General features: G+C 51.3%; 1 protein-coding gene across 1 annotated transcript in view; it reads left to right on the top strand.

Moving 5' to 3' along the window:
* The first annotated feature begins 4,723 nt into the window (after nucleotides 1-4,723).
* Nucleotides 4,724-23,599, top strand: part of LOC127383573 (deleted in malignant brain tumors 1 protein-like) — a 78,189-nt gene continuing 59,313 nt past the window's right edge. The window contains exons 1-14 of the mRNA XM_051616714.1: nucleotides 4,724-4,790; nucleotides 6,245-6,298; nucleotides 6,629-6,673; nucleotides 6,944-7,255; nucleotides 8,271-8,282; nucleotides 9,943-10,254; nucleotides 12,703-13,014; nucleotides 15,812-16,123; nucleotides 18,223-18,534; nucleotides 18,798-18,851; nucleotides 20,319-20,363; nucleotides 20,668-20,712; nucleotides 20,983-21,294; nucleotides 21,828-21,848. Of these exons, the coding sequence (XP_051472674.1) occupies nucleotides 4,724-4,790; nucleotides 6,245-6,298; nucleotides 6,629-6,673; nucleotides 6,944-7,255; nucleotides 8,271-8,282; nucleotides 9,943-10,254; nucleotides 12,703-13,014; nucleotides 15,812-16,123; nucleotides 18,223-18,534; nucleotides 18,798-18,851; nucleotides 20,319-20,363; nucleotides 20,668-20,712; nucleotides 20,983-21,294; nucleotides 21,828-21,848 (2,215 nt within the window). The remainder of the gene's footprint in view (nucleotides 4,791-6,244; nucleotides 6,299-6,628; nucleotides 6,674-6,943; nucleotides 7,256-8,270; nucleotides 8,283-9,942; nucleotides 10,255-12,702; nucleotides 13,015-15,811; nucleotides 16,124-18,222; nucleotides 18,535-18,797; nucleotides 18,852-20,318; nucleotides 20,364-20,667; nucleotides 20,713-20,982; nucleotides 21,295-21,827; nucleotides 21,849-23,599) is intronic.

Below are 23,599 nucleotides of genomic sequence, written 5' to 3'. Positions count from 1 at the left end.
CTGACCTCTGACTTTGCTGTGTTCTCTCTTCATGCTAAAGAACAAAATTTCCTGCTTGGCCTTGGTGTGGTCATGTCCCAGGTGTGCCAGGCTTTGTAGGAAGGTACAGCACAGCCTGGTTTGGCCCCTGGGAGGTTTCCAGGAGGGGAGGTTGAAGTATGTTGCCCTCTACATGTACCCTTTTGTGAAATTTGGAAACTTGAGGGCATCAGCTGAATAGTAAGCATTTCAGCAAATATCTGCAGAACGGATTTTGATACATGTACTGGAAGGTTGACCCTGCAGAGATGAAGGTAAGCATTTAACCACCTTGATGATTTTCAGAGATGTGGGGAAACTGTTCATAGCAGAAAAGTTATGCAGTTATTTCAACATTTGCAGTGTTTTGTTGCTAATTCTAATATTTAGTTTTGATGACTTATCTTGACTGCCAGTTAAGTGTCAATACTTTGTGCAACATGTGATACATCAATATATGTGTAACATTTGTTTCATCTAGTGTAGCAAAATTCCCTAAATATGTTTTCCTGTCTGTAATTGTTGCATAATGCCTAGTAATGGGGGATAAGGAGAGGAATAGGTCAGGTGTATTTATGTTTATTACCCATCCATTTAGTAACACTGCTCCTGTTGCCTCAAGTTATCATGTGTGGGCATGCCCCAGATGGTAAGAAGCACACTGTCAGAAATTATCTGCCCAGTTAAGTGAGGAGGGAAAGAGAAAGGAAAAAGGACATAGCACATACTGCACTTTGCCTTCTGCCTTGCTACATTTATGGTTCAGAAAAATTAACACAGACAGCTCAGAAGACTAAGCTATGTTGCCCTGCGGATTAGGCTGCAGATACAAAGCAAACGTTTATGTTTCTGGAGGAGGACTTTGCTCTTTATCCGTTTGGTACAGCTGTGAAGTGCGTAAAAGATAAGGAACAGTGTAACTAGGTGGTTGCTGAGAAGCAATGACCATGGAACGATGAGATTACCGACTTCTGTGTCTTATATTGAAATAACCTTCCACACAGAAAGAAATGCATATTACTTCCTGCTATATTTTCCTCGGGTTTGTAAATGAATAAAAATATCCTTCCTGCTGGCCTTTCTTCAGGTTTGAAGGCCAGGTCAGGGATAGAAGAGGAACAGATGGCAACACTGAAGAGAGCTGGAAGTCTTGGAGCCAAGTTGTATTTTCAGTAGCCAGTTGCCTCAGGTTTGCCCAAATCTGGTGTATTCTATTTTATCTCAGCAAAGCTTAGAAAAGAAACTGGCATGACTTGAAGGCTAAAAATCACTGAACTAAAAATGCTTCAAAGAGCTATGGATGGTTTTAATAGATGAGTATGAAAAGAGGTTGGAAGGCAAAGGCCAGGCTTGAGGACCAGATACAAAGCAATGGGATGCAACTGTAGGGTAGTGTAGAATAGGACCAGATATGGCTCAAGAGTTTTCGCCAAAGTTGTTCTCATTCTATTTTTTCCCCCCAAAAATCCTTCAAATGTAGGTTGCTCTGGCTGTTTAGGACCTTCATGTGTTATGTGAGCAAAATCCACAGGTATCATGTAATGAGAGAAGTGCAAGTCTGATAATTAACTTGCTGATTTCCTAGACTTACAGCTGAATTTTTCTCCTGTTGTAAGGACAAAGCAAAGCAGGCTAAGAGTAGAAGTCTGAGAAACATGGGATGCTCTCCTGGTGGGGTATTACCCACCTGTCTACAAGAAGAAATTAATGGGAATGTATCTAAGATCTTAAGTCCTGCAGAGCATTCCAGAGCAGATATAAATAATTAAGGTGAAGACTGATGTGTTCAAATTCCCTCCTGCAAGAAACACATGGCAGAAGACCACTCCATGGATATAGAACCCAGAGTGTTAGAGTAAGTAAAAGCTTTTAAATTTTTCTTTCTCAAACAGAAAGAAAATTATTGATCAAGGGAGATGGCAGAGCGTTCTGCAGCCTTAAGCAGTTCCAAATACCATGAAAAATTACACATGTGTTTGAAAAATTCAATCTTCAGTAGTTTGGACCTGCATTTTTAATTGAAATTGCATAGAAAAGCTAACTTTTTTTTCTCTAACCCAAGTGTAATGTTATAATTTAGTGAACACTTGTTCCAGCAAACTGTGAACAGAAGATATAATTAGTTAACTGTGGGTGATATTCTTGGACAAACTTATTTAGGTTTCATGTGCATGCAATCCCATATATTCTGTCTCAGTGATATGTGGTCAAGAGCCAAGGCAATATTTTATGTTTCTCTCTGAGGACAGTCAAACATTGGAATAGTCTCCCAAGAGAAGTGGTAACTTCCCCCACACTGGGCAGTTTTAAGTCTCAGCTTGACAGGGTGCTGAGCCACCTCATATAAAATATAGTAGTACCTGGAAAGGTTGGAGCAGATGATCCCTGAGGTCCCTGTTGTTATCAGGAGTGTGGCCTCATATATTACGTTATTAATCAGTTTTTATGGTACTTTGGCTTTGCAGCAAACTTTCTAGTTCTCTGATATCAGTATGTACAATAGAAAGGAGAGGTAATCTAAGGCATATTTTGTACAGAGGACACGGGCACTTTAACTGCTGCAAATTGAAGGTGCCTGTTACCAAACCTGAAGATATACAAGTTTTACTGGAAATGTCGGAAATGAACCAGAAAGCTGGAGTTAGTGAAGAACTCTGACAACCAAGTTTGTGCTAAAGAACTATGTCAGCAGATTTAATTGTTGTGGATAAATTTAACCACAGCAATTTTAATCCTCTTCTGTTCTTGGATCTCCTTGATGTCATCCATAAATTTTCTATTCAGTGTCACAGACCAGCTAAAGCTGGATGATGTGGAGATCCTCTAATCTATCCCCTTACTCAAAGCAGGGTCAGAGAAAGCAGCTTGCTCAAAATTGTGTCCAATTGAGTTTGCATGTCTTAAAGAATAAAGGAATCTATAACTTCTCTGGGCAACCTATTCCCCTGCTTGACCACCCTCACAGTGAAATTCCTTTTTCTTATGCCTAAGTGGAATTTACTTGATTTCATGCCTGTACCTTCTCATCCTGCCACCATGCACCACTGAGAAGACTCTGGTTCTGTCTTTACTCCATCCTGTCAGGTATTTGTACACTTTGATGAGAACCCCCAAGCCTTCTCTTCTCTGGTCGTGTCTCTCATGTACTGGGAAGCCCTGAACTGGACACCAGTTCTGCGTAGAGAGGGAGGACCACCCCCAGTGGCCTGCTGGCAGCAGCCCTCTGAACATAGCACCAGGATGCCACTGGCCATCTTTGCTGCAGCGGCACAGTGCTGGCTCACAGTCAGTTTGTTCACCAGGACCTCCAGGTCCTTTTCTGCAAAATAGCTTTCCAGATGCTTAGGCTCCTTGGTCTGTACAAAGGTCTTATTTTTCCAGAATTTAGAGGCAGGATTATGACCCCTCAGCCCCTTCCCAATGACAGTGTGTGATCACTCCACTGAGCTCATGGTATTGTTTTTGCTTTTGCCAGGAAGTTAGGAACAGCAGGGCTGTGAATAGCAATGTTCATTCTTACATTTCTTTATTAAAATATAAATACAATCAGTTGTATTTGCCATTGTCCTCCAGTCTGTTTGTTCTTCTCAGCTACTGCTTTGACAGCTTCTGATTCTGCTTCTGGAGTCTGGCCTTTTGTCTTTCCTTCCTCTGGTCTCTCACTGTGAACCTTCTCAGAAAGAGGACACTTTATTCTCAAGTGTGTTTATTCTCAAAATATTCTTTTCTGCAGGAGGCAAGTTGGAATTTACCAGCAGAAATAATGAGTTATATCAACTATTGTGGTTTGGTTGCTGCTTGTGTCACAGCCAAAGTGAACAGTCTGGGTAAAGTGCAACAAATAAAATATGAGACCAAGAATTGGCCTGTTTCTAGCTGGCCTCATCCGTAGAAACAGAAGTGCAATAAAGTGACTCCAACAAACAAATTAGCAGGACAGGATTGTGGGCTTTTGTGTCCTAAGCCATCTATTACTCCATTAAGTTTTCACATAGACCAACTGAGGGAACTGTTTTGGTTTTACTTCAACCCATATTTCTTTCCCCTTTTATAAGCTTTTTAACTCAAGGGCTTGAAGGAAGCCTTGTTGGGAGATTCAGTTAAGGAACACAGCAGTAGATGGAGGGAAGATGGTGTTAAACCAGAGCAAGCTCAACAGAGGCCCCCAGATGAATTCAGCTTAGGGTATGTTACAAATAGCTGGCTTTAATTTACTTTTTTATATCTGACTTGTTTGGGTACAAGCAGCAGGCAAACAAGCCTGTATTTCAGGTGGAAACCATGAGAAACATGAACATTTGTGAGACTGGGACTGTCTGCTGAAGGATTTATCTGAGACCCTGCTATGAATTTGCTGCCTCAGCTTGCAGTGAGATACAATCTGCTTACTTCAATCATTAGCTACAAGCAATAAATAAATAAAATTGGGGTGGTGGGGGCAAAGAAACACCTAGATTCACTAGCCTGGTTCCAAAGGTAGTGCTGGGTCTGCACACACAGTTTATGATAATGGCAGTAGCCCAAATTATCCAGGAAATGGAAACTTACAATTCATACTATTCATTTGACAAAGATCAGGTAGCCATAAAAATATGGTATAATAAATCAGATGTAACGTGGGCCAGGCTGACCTTGGGATCCTCACCCTTCAACAGGTGCAGACTATAAATTGTTATGCTCTGCCTTATTGGCACCTCTTGGCAAGATGGGTGCCACCAAGATCTTGCTGGGGTTATTCTTCTTAAATGCAGCACTCCTGGATGCCACCTCAGGTAAAACACTTAAAAGCTTTAAAGAATTTTTTTTTTTTTTTTTTTGCAGAAAAGGTAGGGAAATGGGGATGCTTACTCCTCTGCACTGGTTCCATAAATGTAACCTGCATGCTAGTATGATCAACTTTGTGCAGAGATTAGAAGTAAGATAGGCTGAAATTAGATATCATCGTGTTGTCTTATTAAAAATATGAGCCAGTCAATATCATGATTAACTGTTGTTCATGTCAAAGTAAATTTAGTACAATGAAATAAGCATTGTTCCAACTATTTCGCAGTAGTGTCTTATAGAATCAAGTAAATAAAAAATAATATACTACCATGAAAATACTACTAAAAGGCTTTTTTTCTATAAATCTGTGGTTTTCAACATGGAATTAAGAAGAAATAGAGTTTACTTGGCTGCAACGTATATTGGCCTTAAAAGACTTCAAATTCAACTTTGCAGATGCATAAGAAACCACCCAGTACTTGTTTAACTTCATATAATTTAATGAAAACAGGCTAGTACGGTACAGTTGATATCATTCCCGTCCGCAAAGTAATTTTGCTCACAGATGTGCCTCTGAGACTTTAATGCACAAGGAATAAAAACCTGGAGACTGTAACAATCAAGTCTGCACATTTAAACGTGCAAATCACGACAGTGTTGGAATTCCCAGTAGCCAACATTTAGCAAGGCTGAGGACTTCCTGAATATGATCAATATTTTAGAAGTATGACTTCTGGGATTTACTGATCCCAAGAAAACACCTCTTGAGTATATCATGCCTAACAGCCTCTTTCTTTGCCTTGGCATGGTGACTTCCTTGATCTAATTCAGGCAAAACCACTTCTAAAAGTAAAGCTAAAGAAAAAAAAGAGACTCCCAAGATCTCCATCACACACATGACAGGGTGGCAACAACCTCCCTAGCTCAAATTAGGCATGTGTTGGAAATGCACCCAAACCTTGTGGTTTTGATGGCTCCCACCACGGAAGACCGCTCTGCTGATATCCCCAAGCTCTCCATCACACACATGGCAGGGTGGCACCACCCTGCCCAGTCTGGAGAGAAAACCTGGCTATATTCCTTCATCTACAAGGTCCTCACTTGCTCCTTTCTCTTCCCCGCAACAGCTGCTCAAACCACGACCTATCGTACTACTCCACCATGGACAACTACATCTACAGGTGTGTCTGCTGCTTTCATCTTTCCAGTGTGTTCCTCTGAGGTTTCCGGGCTTGGGTGCTCAGGGGCCCTTGTTGGCCACAACGAGGCATGTATGGGAGATGCACCCAAACCTTGTGGTTTTGATTGCTCCCACCATGGAACAGCACTCTGCTGACATCCCCAAGCTCTCCATCACACACATGACAGGGTGGCACCACCCTGCCCAGTCTGGAGAGAAAACCTGGCTATTTTCCTTCATGTACAAGGCCCTCACTTACTCCTTTCTCTTTCTCCCCAACAGGTGCTCACACTACAACCTATCGTCCCAATCCACAGTGGACAACTAGTACTCCAGGTGTGTCTGCTCCTTTCATCTTGCCATTGTGTTTCTCTGAGGTTTCTGGGGTTGTGTGCTCAGGTGCCATTGCTTCTCCTTCCCAAATCCCTGGAGGCTTTCAGCAAGGAGCCCTTGTTGGCCACAATGAGGCATGTGTTGGAGATATACCCAAACCTTGTGGTTTTGATGGCTCCCATCATGGAAGACCACTCTGCTGACATCCCCAAGCTCTCCATCACACACATGACAGGGTGGCAACAACCTCCCCGGCTCAAGGAGAAAACCTGGTTGCACTCCTTCATCCATGAGCAAGTCCTCACTTGCTCCTTTCTCGTGTTCTTCCAACAGAGACCACAACCACAAACGGATATGAAACCTCAACCAGTCCAGCAGGTAAGCGTCCGACCAACGGTTCCTCCAGGTGGGTCTGAGTTTGTCATTGCTTCTCTGGCTGCTCCATGTTGGGGGTGCCGGTGGTGGCTCACTGGTGGGCTTTGTGCTTCTCCATGGGAGAGCAGAGCCAGGGAAAGACACAGCCTGATGAGCAGCTGGTGACAGCTCGGGTAGCCTGAAACTCCTCGAGCCTTGCCAATGGCCAGGCAAGAGAAGGTGCCTGCGTGGCAGAGGGTTTTCCCACGGTCTCCCTGTCTTCTCCTCTCCAAGGTGCCTCCCTGGCCCTGGTGAACGGCAGGAACCGGTGCGAGGGGCGTGTAGAGATTTACTCCTCCGGGGGCTGGGGCACCGTCTGTGATGACAGCTGGGACCTGAACGATGCCCAGGTGGTGTGCAGGCAGCTGGACTGTGGCTTTGCTGTTTCTGCACCGTCCAACGCCTACTTTGGACAAGGCAGTGGCAAGATCTACCTGGACGATGTGCACTGCACTGGGAGCGAGTCCTCCCTCTTTCAGTGCCGGCACAATGGCTGGGGCGTCCACAACTGTGGCCACGGAGAAGATGCTGGTGTTGTGTGCTCAGGTACCTCTGCTTTTCCTTCCTCAGTCCTGGGACACTTTGGAGAAGGGGCCCTAGCTGGCCACACTGGTGTGTGCCTTGGGGACGTGTCCCGAGCTTGTGGTTTTCCTTGCTCCCAAAAGGGAAGACCACCCTGCTGAGACCCCCAGGCTCTCCATTACCCAAGTGTCAGGGTGGCACCAACCTCCTCAGTACAGGGAGAAAAGCTGGCCCTGCTCCTTTCTCTGCAAAGTCTTCACTTGCTCCTTTCTCTTCCTCCCCAACAGCTGCTCAGTCCTCAACCTCTCGTCCTCCTCCACCGTGGATAACTAGTACTCCAGGTATGTCTGCTCCTTTCATCTTTCCTGTGTGTTCCTCTGGGGTGTGTCAGTGACTACTTTATAGGTTGCAGTTGTGTCATTTGCCTGTTGCAGTACTTGGGGGAAGAAGTCCAGGCTGGCACTGACTGTTGAGATCCTACCCTCTGCCCCTCTGCTGGTCTGAGCCTGCTGCTGGGGGTGCATTGCAGACTGTGAGGATTTTGTGGCCATGCTGAAGATTCTGGGCTTGTGTGCTCAGGTGTTGTTGCTTCTCCTTCCCAAGTTCCAGGAGGCTTTCAGCAGGGGGCCCTTGTTGGCCACAATCAGGCATGTGTTGTGAGCCAAGATTGGGGGGCTACTGGCTGTCAGGTGCTTGCACAACTTCCTCCCCCCCAATCTAGAGGGTTTCTTGAGTAAGACCGAGGGTCACACGTGGCGCTGCCTCTCACAGAGCAACGGCCACTGCGGGACCGTATCTTAGAGTAGTAGTTAGAAGGCATTCCCACCACGCTCACAAATTGCTTCCAAGACCAATGTTTACTACGCAAATTAATCGGTTTATTAAGGGTTAACACAAACCAATGGGTGAGGTTTAGGGAAACTGCAAATGTAAATGGCTACCAGGGATTTTATATATATATATATATATATATATATATATGTATATATATGTATATATAGACACACACAGACATAGTAAGAGAGTGTCCTTTAGGGAGGTAATGCAAAAGGTCCTGTGCTTTTAAGGCATTCTCTTTGGGAGAGGGTTAAAGAGCAAAGGGAGGAGGGAGAAAGCCCGATGTCAGTCGTACTTAAGAGGTCGCACTGTGTGCGACTATGAAGAGAGGAGGGTGTGGGTGTGGGTGTGTATGTGTGTGTGTGGTGATGTCACCCTCCGACTTGTCCCCAACGGCTCCGTTTCCAGCGGCAGCGTTGGTCGGTGGCCCCTTCTCGCCAGGCAGGACGGCAGGTCCGTGGTGTCGGAGGGGCAGCCCCTCGGCAGCGGGTGCAGCGGCCCTTGGTTTCCCCTCAACCGGCAGCAACACGGGGAGGGGGATCCGGCCCCGACCCCAGGGCTCAGCACTGAGGCTCAGGCTGGACCCGGGGCAGGCAGGCAGGTAGGGTCCCAGCACCAGTGTCTGCAGCAGGGGGGTGTCCCACACAGAAAGCATCCCAACGGGCCTCAGGGAGGAGGGAAAGGCCCACCTGCTGCACTCGCTGCCTTTGATCACCCCTGACCCACCTGTCCAGGCAGTGTCACTGTCCAAAGCCAATTAGCATCCCTGAGCCCCAAATTACGGTGGTGACTACCAGGTGCAAAGTATGACTTGTCACTCATCCTTTCTGTCCCGTCCTACACCTGTTGTTTTGGTCTCAGTTGTCCTTGAGAAGCAAGTCCGTTTTACTCCGTTAGCTGGGAATAATCAGGAGAGGCCTTCGCTGGCTTAAAAGATATTCTGGTTAGACTTATGTGGGGAACAAAAGAAGTTTCCCACAGCATGTAAGGGAGATGCGCCCAAACCTTGTGGTTTTGATGGCTCCCACCACGGAACACGACTCTGCTGACATCCCCAAGCTCTCCATCACACACATGACAGGGTGGCACCACCCTGCCCAGTCTGGAGAGAAAACCTGGCTATTTTCCTTCATGTACAAGGCCCTCACTTACTCCTTTCTCTTTCTCCCCAACAGGTGCTCACACTACAACCTATCGTCCCAATCCACAGTGGACAACTAGTACTCCAGGTGTGTCTGCTCCTTTCATCTTGCCATTGTGTTTCTCTGAGGTTTCTGGGGTTGTGTGCTCAGGTGCCATTGCTTCTCCTTCCCAAATCCCTGGAGGCTTTCAGCAAGGAGCCCTTGTTGGCCACAATGAGGCATGTGTTGGAGATACACCCAAACCTTGTGGTTTTGATGGCTCCCACCACAAAAGACCACTCTGCTGACATCCCCAAGCTCTCCATCACACACATGACAGGGTGGCAACAACCTCCCCAGCTCGAGGAGAAAACCTGGTTGCACTCCTTCATCCATGAGCAAGTCCTCACTTGCTCCTTTCTCGTCTTCCTCCAACAGAGACCACAACCACAAACGGATATGAAACCTCAACCAGTCCAGCAGGTAAGCGTCCGACCAATGGTCCCTCCAGGTGGGTCTGAGTTTGTCATTGCTTCTCTGGCTGCTCCATGTTGGGGGTGCCGGTGGTGGCTCATTGGAGGGTTTTGTGCTTCTCCATGGGAGAGCAGAGCCAGGGAAAGACACAGTCTGATGAGCAGCTGGTGACAGCTCGGGTAGCCTGAAACTCCTCGAGCCTTGCCAATGGCCAGGCAAGAGAAGGTGCCTGCGTGGCAGAGGGTTTTCCCACGGTCTCCCTGTCTTCTCCTCTCCAAGGTGCCTCCCTGGCCCTGGTGAACGGCAGGAACCGGTGCGAGGGGCGTGTAGAGATTTACTCCTCCGGGGGCTGGGGCACCGTCTGTGATGACAGCTGGGACCTGAACGATGCCCAGGTGGTGTGCAGGCAGCTGGACTGTGGCTTTGCTGTTTCTGCACCGTCCAACGCCTACTTTGGACAAGGCACTGGCAAGATCTACCTGGACGATGTGCACTGCACTGGGAGCGAGTCCTCCCTCTTTCAGTGCCGGCACAATGGCTGGGGCGTCCACAACTGTGGCCACAGAGAAGATGCTGGTGTTGTGTGCTCAGGTACCTCTGCTTTTCCTTCCTCAATCCTGGGACACTTTGGAGAAGGGGCCCTAGCTGGCCACACTGGTGTGTGCCTTGGGGACGTGTCCCGAGCTTGTGGTTTTCCTTGCTCCCAAAATGGAAGACCACCCTGCTGAGACCCCCAGGCTCTCCATTGCCCACGTGACAGGGTGGCACCAGCCTCCTTAGTATGGGGAGAAACGCTGGCCCTGCTCCTTCCTCTGCAAAGTCTTCACTTGCTCCTTTCTCTTCCTCCCCAACAGCGGCTCCGTCCTCAACCTCTCGTCCTCCTCCACCGTGGATAACTAGTACTCCAGGTATGTCTGCTCCTTTCATCTTTCCTGTGTGTTCCTCTGGGGTGTGTCAGTGACTACTTTATAGGTTGCAGTTGTGTCATTTGCCCATTGCAGTACTTGGGGGAAGAAGTCCAGGTTGGCATTGACTGTTGAGATCCTACCCTCTGCCCCTCTGCTGGTCTGAGCCTGCTGCTGGGGTGCATTGCAGACTGTGAGGATTTTGTGGCCATGCTGAAGATTCTGGGCTTGTGTGCTCAGGTGTCGTTGCTTCTTCTTCCCAAATTCCAGGAGGCTTTCAGCAAGCCTTTTTTCTAAGCCTCCCTCCATCATATTTGAGAGGTCATGGCAGTCTGGTGAGGTTCCTGCTGATTGCAAAAAAGGGATCAGAGCCCCTGTATTTAAAAAGGGGGAAAAGGAAGAACCCGTGAGACTACAGGCCTGTCAGTCTCACCTCTGTGCCTCGCAAGGTCATGGAGCAGATCCTCCTGGAAAGTCTGCTAAGGCACATGGAAATGAAAGAGGGGATTGGTGACAGCCAACATGGCTTCACTAAGGGCAAGTCATGCCTGACCAATCTGGTGGCCTTCTACAACAAGGCATCAGAGATGGTGGATGGTGGCAGAGCAACTGAGGGTATCTACTTGGATTTGTGCAAGGCGTTTCACCCTGTCCCACATGACACCCTGGTCTCCAAACTGGCAAGGCATGGATTTGACAGATGGACCACTCGGTGGATAAGAGATTGGCTGGATGGCCACACCCAGAGAGTTGTGGTGAATGGCTCCATGTCCAAGTGGAGGCAGGTGACGAGCGGTGTCCCTCAGGGGTCAGTACTGGGACCAGTGCTGTTTAACATCTTTGTTGGAGACATGGACAGTGAGATTGAGTGTGTCCTCAGCAAGTTTGCTGATGATACCAAGCTGTGTGGTGTGGTTGACACCCAAGAGGGAAGGGACACCATCCAGAGGGGCCTTGACAGGCTGGAGAGCTGGGCCAGTGCCAACCTCACAAAGTTCAACAAGTCCAAGTGTAAGGTCCTGCACCTGGGTCGGCACAACCCCAGGCACAAATCCAGGGTGGGGGAAGAATGGCTGGAGAGCAGTCCTGAGGAGAAGGACTTGGGGCTGGGAGTTGATGAGAAGCTTGACAGAAGCTGCCAGTGTGCTCTGGAGCCCGGAGAGCAACTGCATCCTGGGCTGCATCAAAAGCGGTGTGGCCAGCAGGGCCAGGGAGGAGATTCTGCCCCTCTACTCTGCTTTCAGCAAGGGGCCCCTGTTGGCCACAATTAGGCGTGTGTTGGAGATGCACCCAAACCTTGTGGTTTTGATGGCTCCCACCACGGAACACCACTCTGCTGACATCCCCAAGCTCTCCATCACACACATGACAGGGTGGCAACAACCTCCCCAGCTCGAGGAGAAAACCTGGTTGCACTCCTTCATCCATGAGCAAGTCCTCAATTGCTCCTTTCTCGTCTTCCTCCAACAGAGACCACAACCACAAACGGATATGAAACCTCAACCAGTCCAGCAGGTAAGCATCCAACCAACGGTTCCTCCAGGTGGGTCTGAGTTTGTCATTGCTTCTCTGGCTGCTCTACTCTGCTTTCAGCAAGGGGTCCTTGTTGGCCACAATTAGGCGTGTGTGGGAGATGCACCCAAACCTTGTGGTTTTGATGGCTCCCACCACGGAACACCACTCTGCTGACATCCCCAAGCTCTCCATCACACACATGACAGGGTGGCAACAACCTCCCCAGCTCGAGGAGAAAACCTGGTTGCACTCCTTCATCCATGAGCAAGTCCTCACTTGCTCCTTTCTCGTCTTCCTCCAACAGAGACCACAACCACAAACGGATATGAAACCTCAACCAGTCCAGCAGGTAAGCGTCCGACCAATGGTCCCTCCAGGTGGGTCTGAGTTTGTCATTGCTTCTCTGGCTGCTCCATGTTGGGGGTGCCGGTGGTGGCTCATTGGAGGGTTTTGTGCTTCTCCATGGGAGAGCAGAGCCAGGGAAAGACACAGCCTGATGAGCAGCTGGTGACAGCTCGGGTAGCCTGAAACTCCTTGAGCCTTGCCAATGGCCAGGCAAGAGAAGGTGCCTGCGTGGCAGAGGGTTTTCCCACGGTCTCCCTGTCTTCTCCTCTCCAAGGTGCCTCCCTGGCCCTGGTGAACGGCAGGAACCGGTGCGAGGGGCGTGTAGAGATTTACTCCTCCGGGGGCTGGGGCACCGTCTGTGATGACAGCTGGGACCTGAACGATGCCCAGGTGGTGTGCAGGCAGCTGGACTGTGGCTTTGCTGTTTCTGCACCGTCCAACGCCTACTTTGGACAAGGCAGTGGCAAGATCTACCTGGACGATGTGCACTGCACTGGGAGCGAGTCCTCCCTCTTTCAGTGCCGGCACAATGGCTGGGGCGTCCACAACTGTGGCCACGGAGAAGATGCTGGTGTTGTGTGCTCAGGTACCTCTGCTTTTCCTTCCTCAGTCCTGGGACACTTTGGAGAAGGGGCCCTAGCTGGCCACACTGGTGTGTGCCTTGGGGACGTGTCCCGAGCTTGTGGTTTTCCTTGCTCCCAAAAGGGAAGACCACCCTGCTGAGACCCCCAGGCTCTCCATTGCCCACGTGACAGGGTGGCACCAGCCTCCTTAGTATGGGGAGAAACGCTGGCCCTGCTCCTTCCTCTGCAAAGTCTTCACTTGCTCCTTTCTCTTCCTCCCCAACAGCGGCTCAGTCCTCAACCTCTCGTCCTCCTCCACCGTGGATAACTAGTACTCCAGGTATGTCTGCTCCTTTCATCTTTCCTGTGTGTTCCTCTGGGGTGTGTCAGTGACTACTTTATAGGTTGCAGTTGTGTCATTTGCCCATTGCAGTACTTGGGGGAAGAAGTCCAGGTTGGCATTGACTGTTGAGATCCTACCCTCTGCCCCTCTGCTGGTCTGAGCCTGCTGCTGGGGTGCATTGCAGACTGTGAGGATTTTGTGGCCATGCTGAAGATTCTGGGCTTGTGTGCTCAGGTGTCATTGCTTCTTCTTCCCAAATTCCAGGAGGCTTTCAGCAAGCCTTTTTTCTAAGCCTCCCTCCATCATATTTGAGAGGTCATGGCAGTCTGGTGAGGTTCCTGCTGATTGCAAAAAAGGGACCAGAGCCCTTGTATTTAAAAAGGGGGAAAAGGAAGAACCCGTGAGACTACAGGCCTGTCAGTCTCACCTCTGTGCCTCGCAAGGTCATGGAGCAGATCCTCCTGGAAAGTCTGCTAAGGCACATGGAAATGAAAGAGGGGATTGGTGACAGCCAACATGGCTTCACTAAGGGCAAGTCATGCCTGACCAATCTGGTGGCCTTCTACAACAAGGCATCAGAGATGGTGGATGGTGGCAGAGCAACTGAGGGTATCTACTTGGATTTGTGCAAGGCGTTTCACCCTGTCCCACATGACACCCTGGTCTCCAAACTGGCAAGGCATGGATTTGACAGATGGACCACTCGGTGGATAAGAGATTGGCTGGATGGCCACACCCAGAGAGTTGTGGTGAATGGCTCCATGTCCAAGTGGAGGCAGGTGACGAGCGGTGTCCCTCAGGGGTCAGTACTGGGACCAGTGCTGTTTAACATCTTTGTTGGAGACATGGACAGTGAGATTGAGTGTGTCCTCAGCAAGTTTGCTGATGATACCAAGCTGTGTGGTGTGGTTGACACCCAAGAGGGAAGGGACGCCATCCAGAGGGGCCTTGACAGGCTGGAGAGCTGGGCCAGTGCCAACCTCACAAAGTTCAACAAGTCCAAGTGTAAGGTCCTGCACCTGGGTCGGCACAACCCCAGGCACAAATCCAGGGTGGGGGAAGAATGGCTGGAGAGCAGTCCTGAGGAGAAGGACTTGGGGCTGGGAGTTGATGAGAAGCTTGGCAGAAGCTGCCAGTGTGCTCTGGAGCCCGGAGAGCAACTGCATCCTGGGCTGCATCAAAAGCGGTGTGGCCAGCAGGGCCAGGGAGGAGATTCTGCCCCTCTACTCTGCTTTCAGCAAGGGGCCCCTGTTGGCCACAATTAGGCGTGTGTTGGAGATGCACCCAAACCTTGTGGTTTTGATGGCTCCCACCACGGAACACCACTCTGCTGACATCCCCAAGCTCTCCATCACACACATGACAGGGTGGCAACAACCTCCCCAGCTCGAGGAGAAAACCTGGTTGCACTCCTTCATCCATGAGCAAGTCCTCACTTGCTCCTTTCTCGTCTTCCTCCAACAGAGACCACAACCACAAACGGATATGAAACCTCAACCAGTCCAGCAGGTAAGCATCCAACCAACGGTTCCTCCAGGTGGGTCTGAGTTTGTCATTGCTTCTCTGGCTGCTCTACTCTGCTTTCAGCAAGGGGTCCTTGTTGGCCACAATTAGGAGTGTGTGGGAGATGCACCCAAACCTTGTGGTTTTGATGGTTCCCACCACGGAACACCACTCTGCTGACATCCCCAAGCTCTCCATCACACACATGACAGGGTGGCAACAACCTCCCCAGCTCGAGGAGAAAACCTGGTTGCACTCCTTCATCCATGAGCAAGTCCTCACTTGCTCCTTTCTCTTCTTCCTCCAACAGAGACCACAACCACAAACGGATATGAAACCTCAACCAGTCCAGCAGGTAAGCATCCAACCAACGGTTCCTCCAGGTGGGTCTGAGTTTGTCATTGCTTCTCTGGCTGCTCTACTCTGCTTTCAGCAAGGGGTCCTTGTTGGCCACAATTAGGCGTGTGTGGGAGATGCACCCAAACCTTGTGGTTTTGATGGTTCCCACCACGGAACACCACTCTGCTGACATCCCCAAGCTCTCCATCACACACATGACAGGGTGGCAACAACCTCCCCAGCTCGAGGAGAAAACCTGGTTGCACTCCTTCATCCATGAGCAAGTCCTCACTTGCTCCTTTCTCGTCTTCCTCCAACAGAGACCACAACCACAAACGGATATGAAACCTCAACCAGTCCAGCAGGTAAGCGTCCGACCAATGGTCCCTCCAGGTGGGTCTGAGTTTGTCATTGCTTCTCTGGCTGCTCCATGTTGGGGGTGCCGGTGGTGGCTCATTGGAGGGTTTTGTGCTTCTCCATGGGAGAGCAGAGCCAGGGAAAGACACAGTCTGATGAGCAGCTGGTGACAGCTCGGGTAGCCTGAAACTCCTCGAGCCTTGCCAATGGCCAGGCAAGAGAAGGTGCCTGCGTGGCAGAGGGTTTTCCCACGGTCTCCCTGTCTTCTCCTCTCCAAGGTGCCTCCCTGGCCCTGGTGAACGGCAGGAACCGGTGCGAGGGGCGTGTAGAGATTTACTCCTCCGGGGGCTGGGGCACCGTCTGTGATGACAGCTGGGACCTGAACGATGCCCAGGTGGTGTGCAGGCAGCTGGACTGTGGCTTTGCTGTTTCTGCACCATCCAATGCCTACTTTGGACAAGGCACTGGCAAGATCTACCTGGACGATGTGCACTGCACTGGGAGCGAGTCCTCCCTCTTTCAGTGCCGGCACAATGGCTGGGGCGTCCACAACTGTGGCCACGGAGAAGATGCTGGTGTTGTGTGCTCAGGTACCTCTGCTTTTCCTTCCTCAATCCTGGGACACTTTGGAGAAGGGGCCCTAGCTGGCCACACTGGTGTGTGCCTTGGGGACGTGTCCCGAGCTTGTGGTTTTCCTTGCTCCCAAAAGGGAAGACCACCCTGCTGAGACCCCCAGGCTCTCCATTGCACACGTGACAGGGTGGCACCAGCCTCCTTAGTATGGGGAGAAACGCTGGCCCTGCTCCTTCCTCTGCAAGGTCTTCACTTGCTCCTTTCTCTTCCTCCCCAACAGCGGCTCAGTCCTCAACCTCTCGTCCTCCTCCACTGTGGACAACTAGTACTCCAGGTATGTCTGCTCCTTTCATCTTTCCTGTGTGTTCCTCTGGGGTGTGTCAGTGACTACTTTATAGGTTGCAGTTGTGTCATTTGCCCATTGCAGTACTTGGGGGAAGAAGTCCAGGTTGGCACTGACTGTTGAGATCCTACCCTCTGCCCCTCTGCTGGTCAGAGCCTGCTGCTGGGGTGCATTGCAGACTGTGAGGATTTTGTGGCCATGCTGAAGATTCTGGGCTTGTGTGCTCAGGTGTCATTGCTTCTTCTTCCCAAATTCCAGGAGGCTTTCAGCAAGCCTTTTTTCTAAGCCTCCCTCCATCCTATTTGAGAGGTCATGGCAGTCTGGTGAGGTTCCTGCTGATTGCAAAAAAGGGACCAGAGCCCCTGTATTTAAAAAGGGGGAAAAGGAAGAACCCGTGAGACTACAGGCCTGTCAGTCTCACCTCTGTGCCTCGCAAGGTCATGGAGCAGATCCTCCTGGAAAGTCTGCTAAGGCACATGGAAATGAAAGAGGGGATTGGTGACAGCCAACATGGCTTCACTAAGGGCAAGTCATGCCTGACCAATCTGGTGGCCTTCTACAACAAGGCATCAGAGATGGTGGATGGTGGCAGAGCAACTGAGGGTATCTACTTGGATTTGTGCAAGGCGTTTCACCCTGTCCCACATGACACCCTGGTCTCCAAACTGGCAAGGCATGGATTTGACAGATGGACCACTCGGTGGATAAGAGATTGGCTGGATGGCCACACCCAGAGAGTTGTGGTGAATGGCTCCATGTCCAAGTGGAGGCAGGTGACGAGCGGTGTCCCTCAGGGGTCAGTACTGGGACCAGTGCTGTTTAACATCTTTGTTGGAGACATGGACAGTGAGATTGAGTGTGTCCTCAGCAAGTTTGCTGATGATACCAAGCTGTGTGGTGTGGTTGACACCCAAGAGGGAAGGGACGCCATCCAGAGGGGCCTTGACAGGCTGGAGAGCTGGGCCAGTGCCAACCTCACAAAGTTCAACAAGTCCAAGTGTAAGGTCCTGCACCTGGGTCGGCACAACCCCAGGCACAAATCCAGGGTGGGGGAAGAATGGCTGGAGAGCAGTCCTGAGGAGAAGGACTTGGGGCTGGGAGTTGATGAGAAGCTTGGCAGAAGCTGCCAGTGTGCTCTGGAGCCCGGAGAGCAACTGCATCCTGGGCTGCATCAAAAGCGGTGTGGCCAGCACGGCCAGGGAGGAGATTCTGCCCCTCTACTCTGCTTTCAGCAAGGGGCCCCTGTTGGCCACAATTAGGCGTGTGTTGGAGATGCACCCAAACCTTGTGGTTTTGATGGCTCCCACCACGGAACACCACTCTGCTGACATCCCCAAGCTCTCCATCACACACATGACAGGGTGGCAACAACCTCCCCAGCTCGAGGAGAAAACCTGGTTGCACTCCTTCATCCATGAGCAAGTCCTCACTTGCTCCTTTCTCATCTTCCTCCAACAGAGACCACAACCACAAACGGATATGAAACCTCAACCAGTCCAGCAGGTAAGCGTCCGACCAACGGTTCCTCCAGGTGGGTCTGAGTTTGTCATTGCTTCTCTGGCTGCTCCTTTTTGGGGATGCCGATGGTGGCTCACTGGTGGGCTTTGTGCTTCTCCATGGGAGAGCAGAGCCAGGGAAAGACACAGCCTGATGAGCAGCTGGTGACAGCTCGGGTAGCCTGAAACTCCTCGAGCCTTGCCAATGGCCAGGCAAGAGAAGGTGCCTGCGTGGCAGAGGGTTTTCCCACGGTCTCCCTGTCTTCTCCTCTCCAAGGTGCCTCCCTGGCCCTGGTGAACGGCAGGAACCGGTGCGAGGGGCGTGTAGAGATTTACTCCTCCGGGGGCTGGGGCACCGTCTGTGATGACAGCTGGGACCTGAACGATGCCCAGGTGGTGTGCAGGCAGCTGGACTGTGGCTTTGCTGTTTCTGCACCATCCAATGCCTACTTTGGACAAGGCACTGGCAAGATCTACCTGGACGATGTGCACTGCACTGGGAGCGAGTCCTCCCTCTTTCAGTGCCGGCACAATGGCTGGGGCGTCCACAACTGTGGCCACGGAGAAGATGCTGGTGTTGTGTGCTCAGGTACCTCTGCTTTTCCTTCCTCAATCCTGGGACACTTTGGAGAAGGGGCCCTAGCTGGCCACACTGGTGTGTGCCTTGGGGACGTGTCCCGAGCTTGTGGTTTTCCTTGCTCCCAAAAGGGAAGACCACCCTGCTGAGACCCCCAGGCTCTCCATTACCCAAGTGTCAGGGTGGCACCAACCTCCTCAGTACAGGGAAAAAAGCTGGCCCTGCTCCTTTCTCTGCAAGGTCTTCACTTGCTCCTTTCTCTTCCTCCCCAACAGCTGCTCAGTCCTCAACCTCTCGTCCTCCTCCACTGTGGACAACTAGTACTCCAGGTATGTCTGCTCCTTTCATCTTTCCTGTGTGTTCCTCTGGGGTGTTTCAGTGACTACTTTATAGGTTGCAGTTGTGTCATTTGCCCATTGCAGTACTTGGGGGAAGAAGTCCAGGTTGGCACTGACTGTTGAGATCCTACCCTCTGCCCCTCTGCTGGTCAGAGCCTGCTGCTGGGGTGCATTGCAGACTGTGAGGATTTTGTGGCCATGCTGAAGATTCTGGGATTGTGTGCTCAGGTGTCATTGCTTCTTCTTCCCAAATTCCAGGAGGCTTTCAGCAAGCCTTTTTTCTAAGCCTCCCTCCATCATATTTGAGAGGTCATGGCAGTCTGGTGAGGTTCCTGCTGATTGCAAAAAAGGGACCAGAGCCCCTGTATTTAAAAAGGGGGAAAAGGAAGAACCCGTGAGACTACAGGCCTGTCAGTCTCACCTCTGTGCCTCGCAAGGTCATGGAGCAGATCCTCCTGGAAAGTCTGCTAAGGCACATGGAAATGAAAGAGGGGATTGGTGACAGCCAACATGGCTTCACTAAGGGCAAGTCATGCCTGACCAATCTGGTGGCCTTCTACAACAAGGCATCAGAGATGGTGGATGGTGGCAGAGCAACTGAGGGTATCTACTTGGATTTGTGCAAGGCGTTTCACCCTGTCCCACATGACACCCTGGTCTCCAAACTGGCAAGGCATGGATTTGACAGATGGACCACTCGGTGGATAAGAGATTGGCTGGATGGCCACACCCAGAGAGTTGTGGTGAATGGCTCCATGTCCAAGTGGAGGCAGGTGATGAGCGGTGTCCCTCAGGGGTCAGTACTGGGACCAGTGCTGTTTAACATCTTTGTTGGAGACATGGGCAGTGAGATTGAGTGTGTCCTCAGCAAGTTTGCTGATGATACCAAGCTGTGTGGTGTGGTTGACACCCAAGAGGGAAGGGACGCCATCCAGAGGGGCCTTGACAGGCTGGAGAGCTGGGCCAGTGCCAACCTCACAAAGTTCAACAAGTCCAAGTGTAAGGTCCTGCACCTGGGTCGGCACAACCCCAGGCACAAATCCAGGGTGGGGGAAGAATGGCTGGAGAGCAGTCCTGAGGAGAAGGACTTGGGGCTGGGAGTTGATGAGAAGCTTGACAGAAGCTGCCAGTGTGCTCTGGAGCCCGGAGAGCAACTGCATCCTGGGCTGCATCAAAAGCGGTGTGGCCAGCACGGCCAGGGAGGAGATTCTGCCCCTCTACTCTGCTTTCAGCAAGGGGCCCCTGTTGGCCACAATTAGGCGTGTGTTGGAGATGCACCCAAACCTTGTGGTTTTGATGGCTCCCACCACGGAACACCACTCTGCTGACATCCCCAAGCTCTCCATCACACACATGACAGGGTGGCAACAACCTCCCCAGCTCGAGGAGAAAACCTGGTTGCACTCCTTCATCCATGAGCAAGTCCTCACTTGCTCCTTTCTCGTCTTCCTCCAACAGAGACCACAACCACAAACGGATATGAAACCTCAACCAGTCCAGCAGGTAAGCATCCAACCAACGGTTCCTCCAGGTGGGTCTGAGTTTGTCATTGCTTCTCTGGCTGCTCTACTCTGCTTTCAGCAAGGGGTCCTTGTTGGCCACAATTAGGCGTGTGTTGGAGATGCACCCAAACCTTGTGGTTTTGATGGTTCCCACCACGGAACACCACTCTGCTGACATCCCCAAGCTCTCCATCACACACATGACAGGGTGGCAACAACCTCCCCAGCTCGAGGAGAAAACCTGGTTGCACTCCTTCATCCATGAGCAAGTCCTCACTTGCTCCTTTCTCGTCTTCCTCCAACAGAGACCACAACCACAAACGGATATGAAACCTCAACCAGTCCAGCAGGTAAGCGTCCGACCAATGGTCCCTCCAGGTGGGTCTGAGTTTGTCATTGCTTCTCTGGCTGCTCCTTTTTGGGGGTGCCGGTGGTGGCTCACTGGTGGGCTTTGTGCTTCTCCATGGGAGAGCAGAGCCAGGGAAAGACACATCCTGATGAGCAGCTGGTGACAGCTCGGGTAGCCTGAAACTCCTCGAGCCTTGCCAATGGCCAGGCAAGAGAAGGTGCCTGCGTGGCAGAGGGTTTTCCCACGGTCTCCCTGTCTTCTCCTCTCCAAGGTGCCTCCCTGGCCCTGGTGAACGGCAGGAACCGGTGCGAGGGGCGTGTAGAGATTTACTCCTCCGGGGGCTGGGGCACCGTCTGTGATGACAGCTGGGACCTGAACGATGCCCAGGTGGTGTGCAGGCAGCTGGACTGTGGCTTTGCTGTTTCTGCACCGTCCAACGCCTACTTTGGACAAGGCAGTGGCAAGATCTACCTGGACGATGTGCACTGCACTGGGAGCGAGTCCTCCCTCTTTCAGTGCCGGCACAATGGCTGGGGCGTCCACAACTGTGGCCACAGAGAAGATGCTGGTGTTGTGTGCTCAGGTACCTCTGCTTTTCCTTCCTCAATCCTGGGACACTTTGGAGAAGGGGCCCTAGCTGGCCACACTGGTGTGTGCCTTGGGGACGTGTCCCGAGCTTGTGGTTTTCCTTGCTCCCAAAATGGAAGACCACCCTGCTGAGACCCCCAGGCTCTCCATTGCCCACGTGACAGGGTGGCACCAGCCTCCTTAGTATGGGGAGAAACGCTGGCCCTGCTCCTTCCTCTGCAAAGTCTTCACTTGCTCCTTTCTCTTCCTCCCCAACAGCGGCTCCGTCCTCAACCTCTCGTCCTCCTCCACCGTGGATAACTAGTACTCCAGGTATGTCTGCTCCTTTCATCTTTCCTGTGTGTTCCTCTGGGGTGTGTCAGTGACTACTTTATAGGTTGCAGTTGTGTCATTTGCCCATTGCAGTACTTGGGGGAAGAAGTCCAGGTTGGCATTGACTGTTGAGATCCTACCCTCTGCCCCTCTGCTGGTCTGAGCCTGCTGCTGGGGTGCATTGCAGACTGTGAGGATTTTGTGGCCATGCTGAAGATTCTGGGCTTGTGTGCTCAGGTGTCGTTGCTTCTTCTTCCCAAATTCCAGGAGGCTTTCAGCAAGCCTTTTTTCTAAGCCTCCCTCCATCATATTTGAGAGGTCATGGCAGTCTGGTGAGGTTCCTGCTGATTGCAAAAAAGGGACCAGAGCCCCTGTATTTAAAAAGGGGGAAAAGGAAGAACCCGTGAGACTACAGGCCTGTCAGTCTCACCTCTGTGCCTCGCAAGGTCATGGAGCAGATCCTCCTGGAAAGTCTGCTAAGGCACATGGAAATGAAAGAGGGGATTGGTGACAGCCAACATGGCTTCACTAAGGGCAAGTCATGCCTGACCAATCTGGTGGCCTTCTACAACAAGGCATCAGAGATGGTGGATGGTGGCAGAGCAACTGAGGGTATCTACTTGGATTTGTGCAAGGCGTTTCACCCTGTCCCACATGACACCCTGGTCTCCAAACTGGCAAGGCATGGATTTGACAGATGGACCACTCGGTGGATAAGAGATTGGCTGGATGGCCACACCCAGAGAGTTGTGGTGAATGGCTCCATGTCCAAGTGGAGGCAGGTGACGAGCGGTGTCCCTCAGGGGTCAGTACTGGGACCAGTGCTGTTTAACATCTTTGTTGGAGACATGGACAGTGAGATTGAGTGTGTCCTCAGCAAGTTTGCTGATGATACCAAGCTGTGTGGTGTGGTTGACACCCAAGAGGGAAGGGACGCCATCCAGAGGGGCCTTGACAGGCTGGAGAGCTGGGCCAGTGCCAACCTCACAAAGTTCAACAAGTCCAAGTGTAAGGTCCTGCACCTGGGTCGGCACAACCCCAGGCACAAATCCAGGGTGGGGGAAGAATGGCTGGAGAGCAGTCCTGAGGAGAAGGACTTGGGGCTGGGAGTTGATGAGAAGCTTGACAGAAGCTGCCAGTGTGCTCTGGAGCCCGGAAAGCAACTGCATCCTGGGCTGCATCAAAAGCGGTGTGGCCAGCACGGCCAGGGAGGAGATTCTGCCCCTCTACTCTGCTTTTTAGCAAGGGGCCCCTGTTGGACACAATTAGGCGTGTGTTGGAGATGCACCCAAACCTTGTGGTTTTGATGGCTCCCACCACGGAACACCACTCTGCTGACATCCCCAAGCTCTCCATCACACACATGACAGGGTGGCAACAACCTCCCCAGCTCGAGGAGAAAACCTGGTTGCACTCCTTCATCCATGAGCAAGTCCTCACTTGCTCCTTTCTCGTCTTCCTCCAACAGAGACCACAACCACAAACGGATATGAAACCTCAACCAGTCCAGCAGGTAAGCATCCAACCAACGGTTCCTCCAGGTGGGTCTGAGTTTGTCATTGCTTCTCTGGCTGCTCTACTCTGTTTTCAGCAAGGGGTCCTTGTTGGCCACAATTAGGCGTGTGTGGGAGATGCACCCAAACCTTGTGGTTTTGATGGCTCCCACCACGGAACACCACTCTGCTGACATCCCCAAGCTCTCCATCACACACATGACAGGGTGGCAACAACCTCCCCAGCTCGAGGAGAAAACCTGGTTGCACTCCTTCATCCATGAGCAAGTCCTCACTTGCTCCTTTCTCGTCTTCCTCCAACAGAGACCACAACCACAAACGGATATGAAACCTCAACCAGTCCAGCAGGTAAGCGTCCGACCAATGGTCCCTCCAGGTGGGTCTGAGTTTGTCATTGCTTCTCTGGCTGCTCCATGTTGGGGGTGCCGGTGGTGGCTCATTGGAGGGTTTTGTGCTTCTCCATGGGAGAGCAGA

The sequence above is a fragment of the Apus apus genome, chromosome 4 (assembly GCF_020740795.1).
Source record: "Apus apus isolate bApuApu2 chromosome 4, bApuApu2.pri.cur, whole genome shotgun sequence".
Lineage (NCBI taxonomy): Eukaryota > Metazoa > Chordata > Aves > Apodiformes > Apodidae > Apus > Apus apus.
The sequence above is the reverse complement of the archived record's forward strand: the minus strand, read 5'-3'. Positions and strand labels throughout refer to the sequence as shown.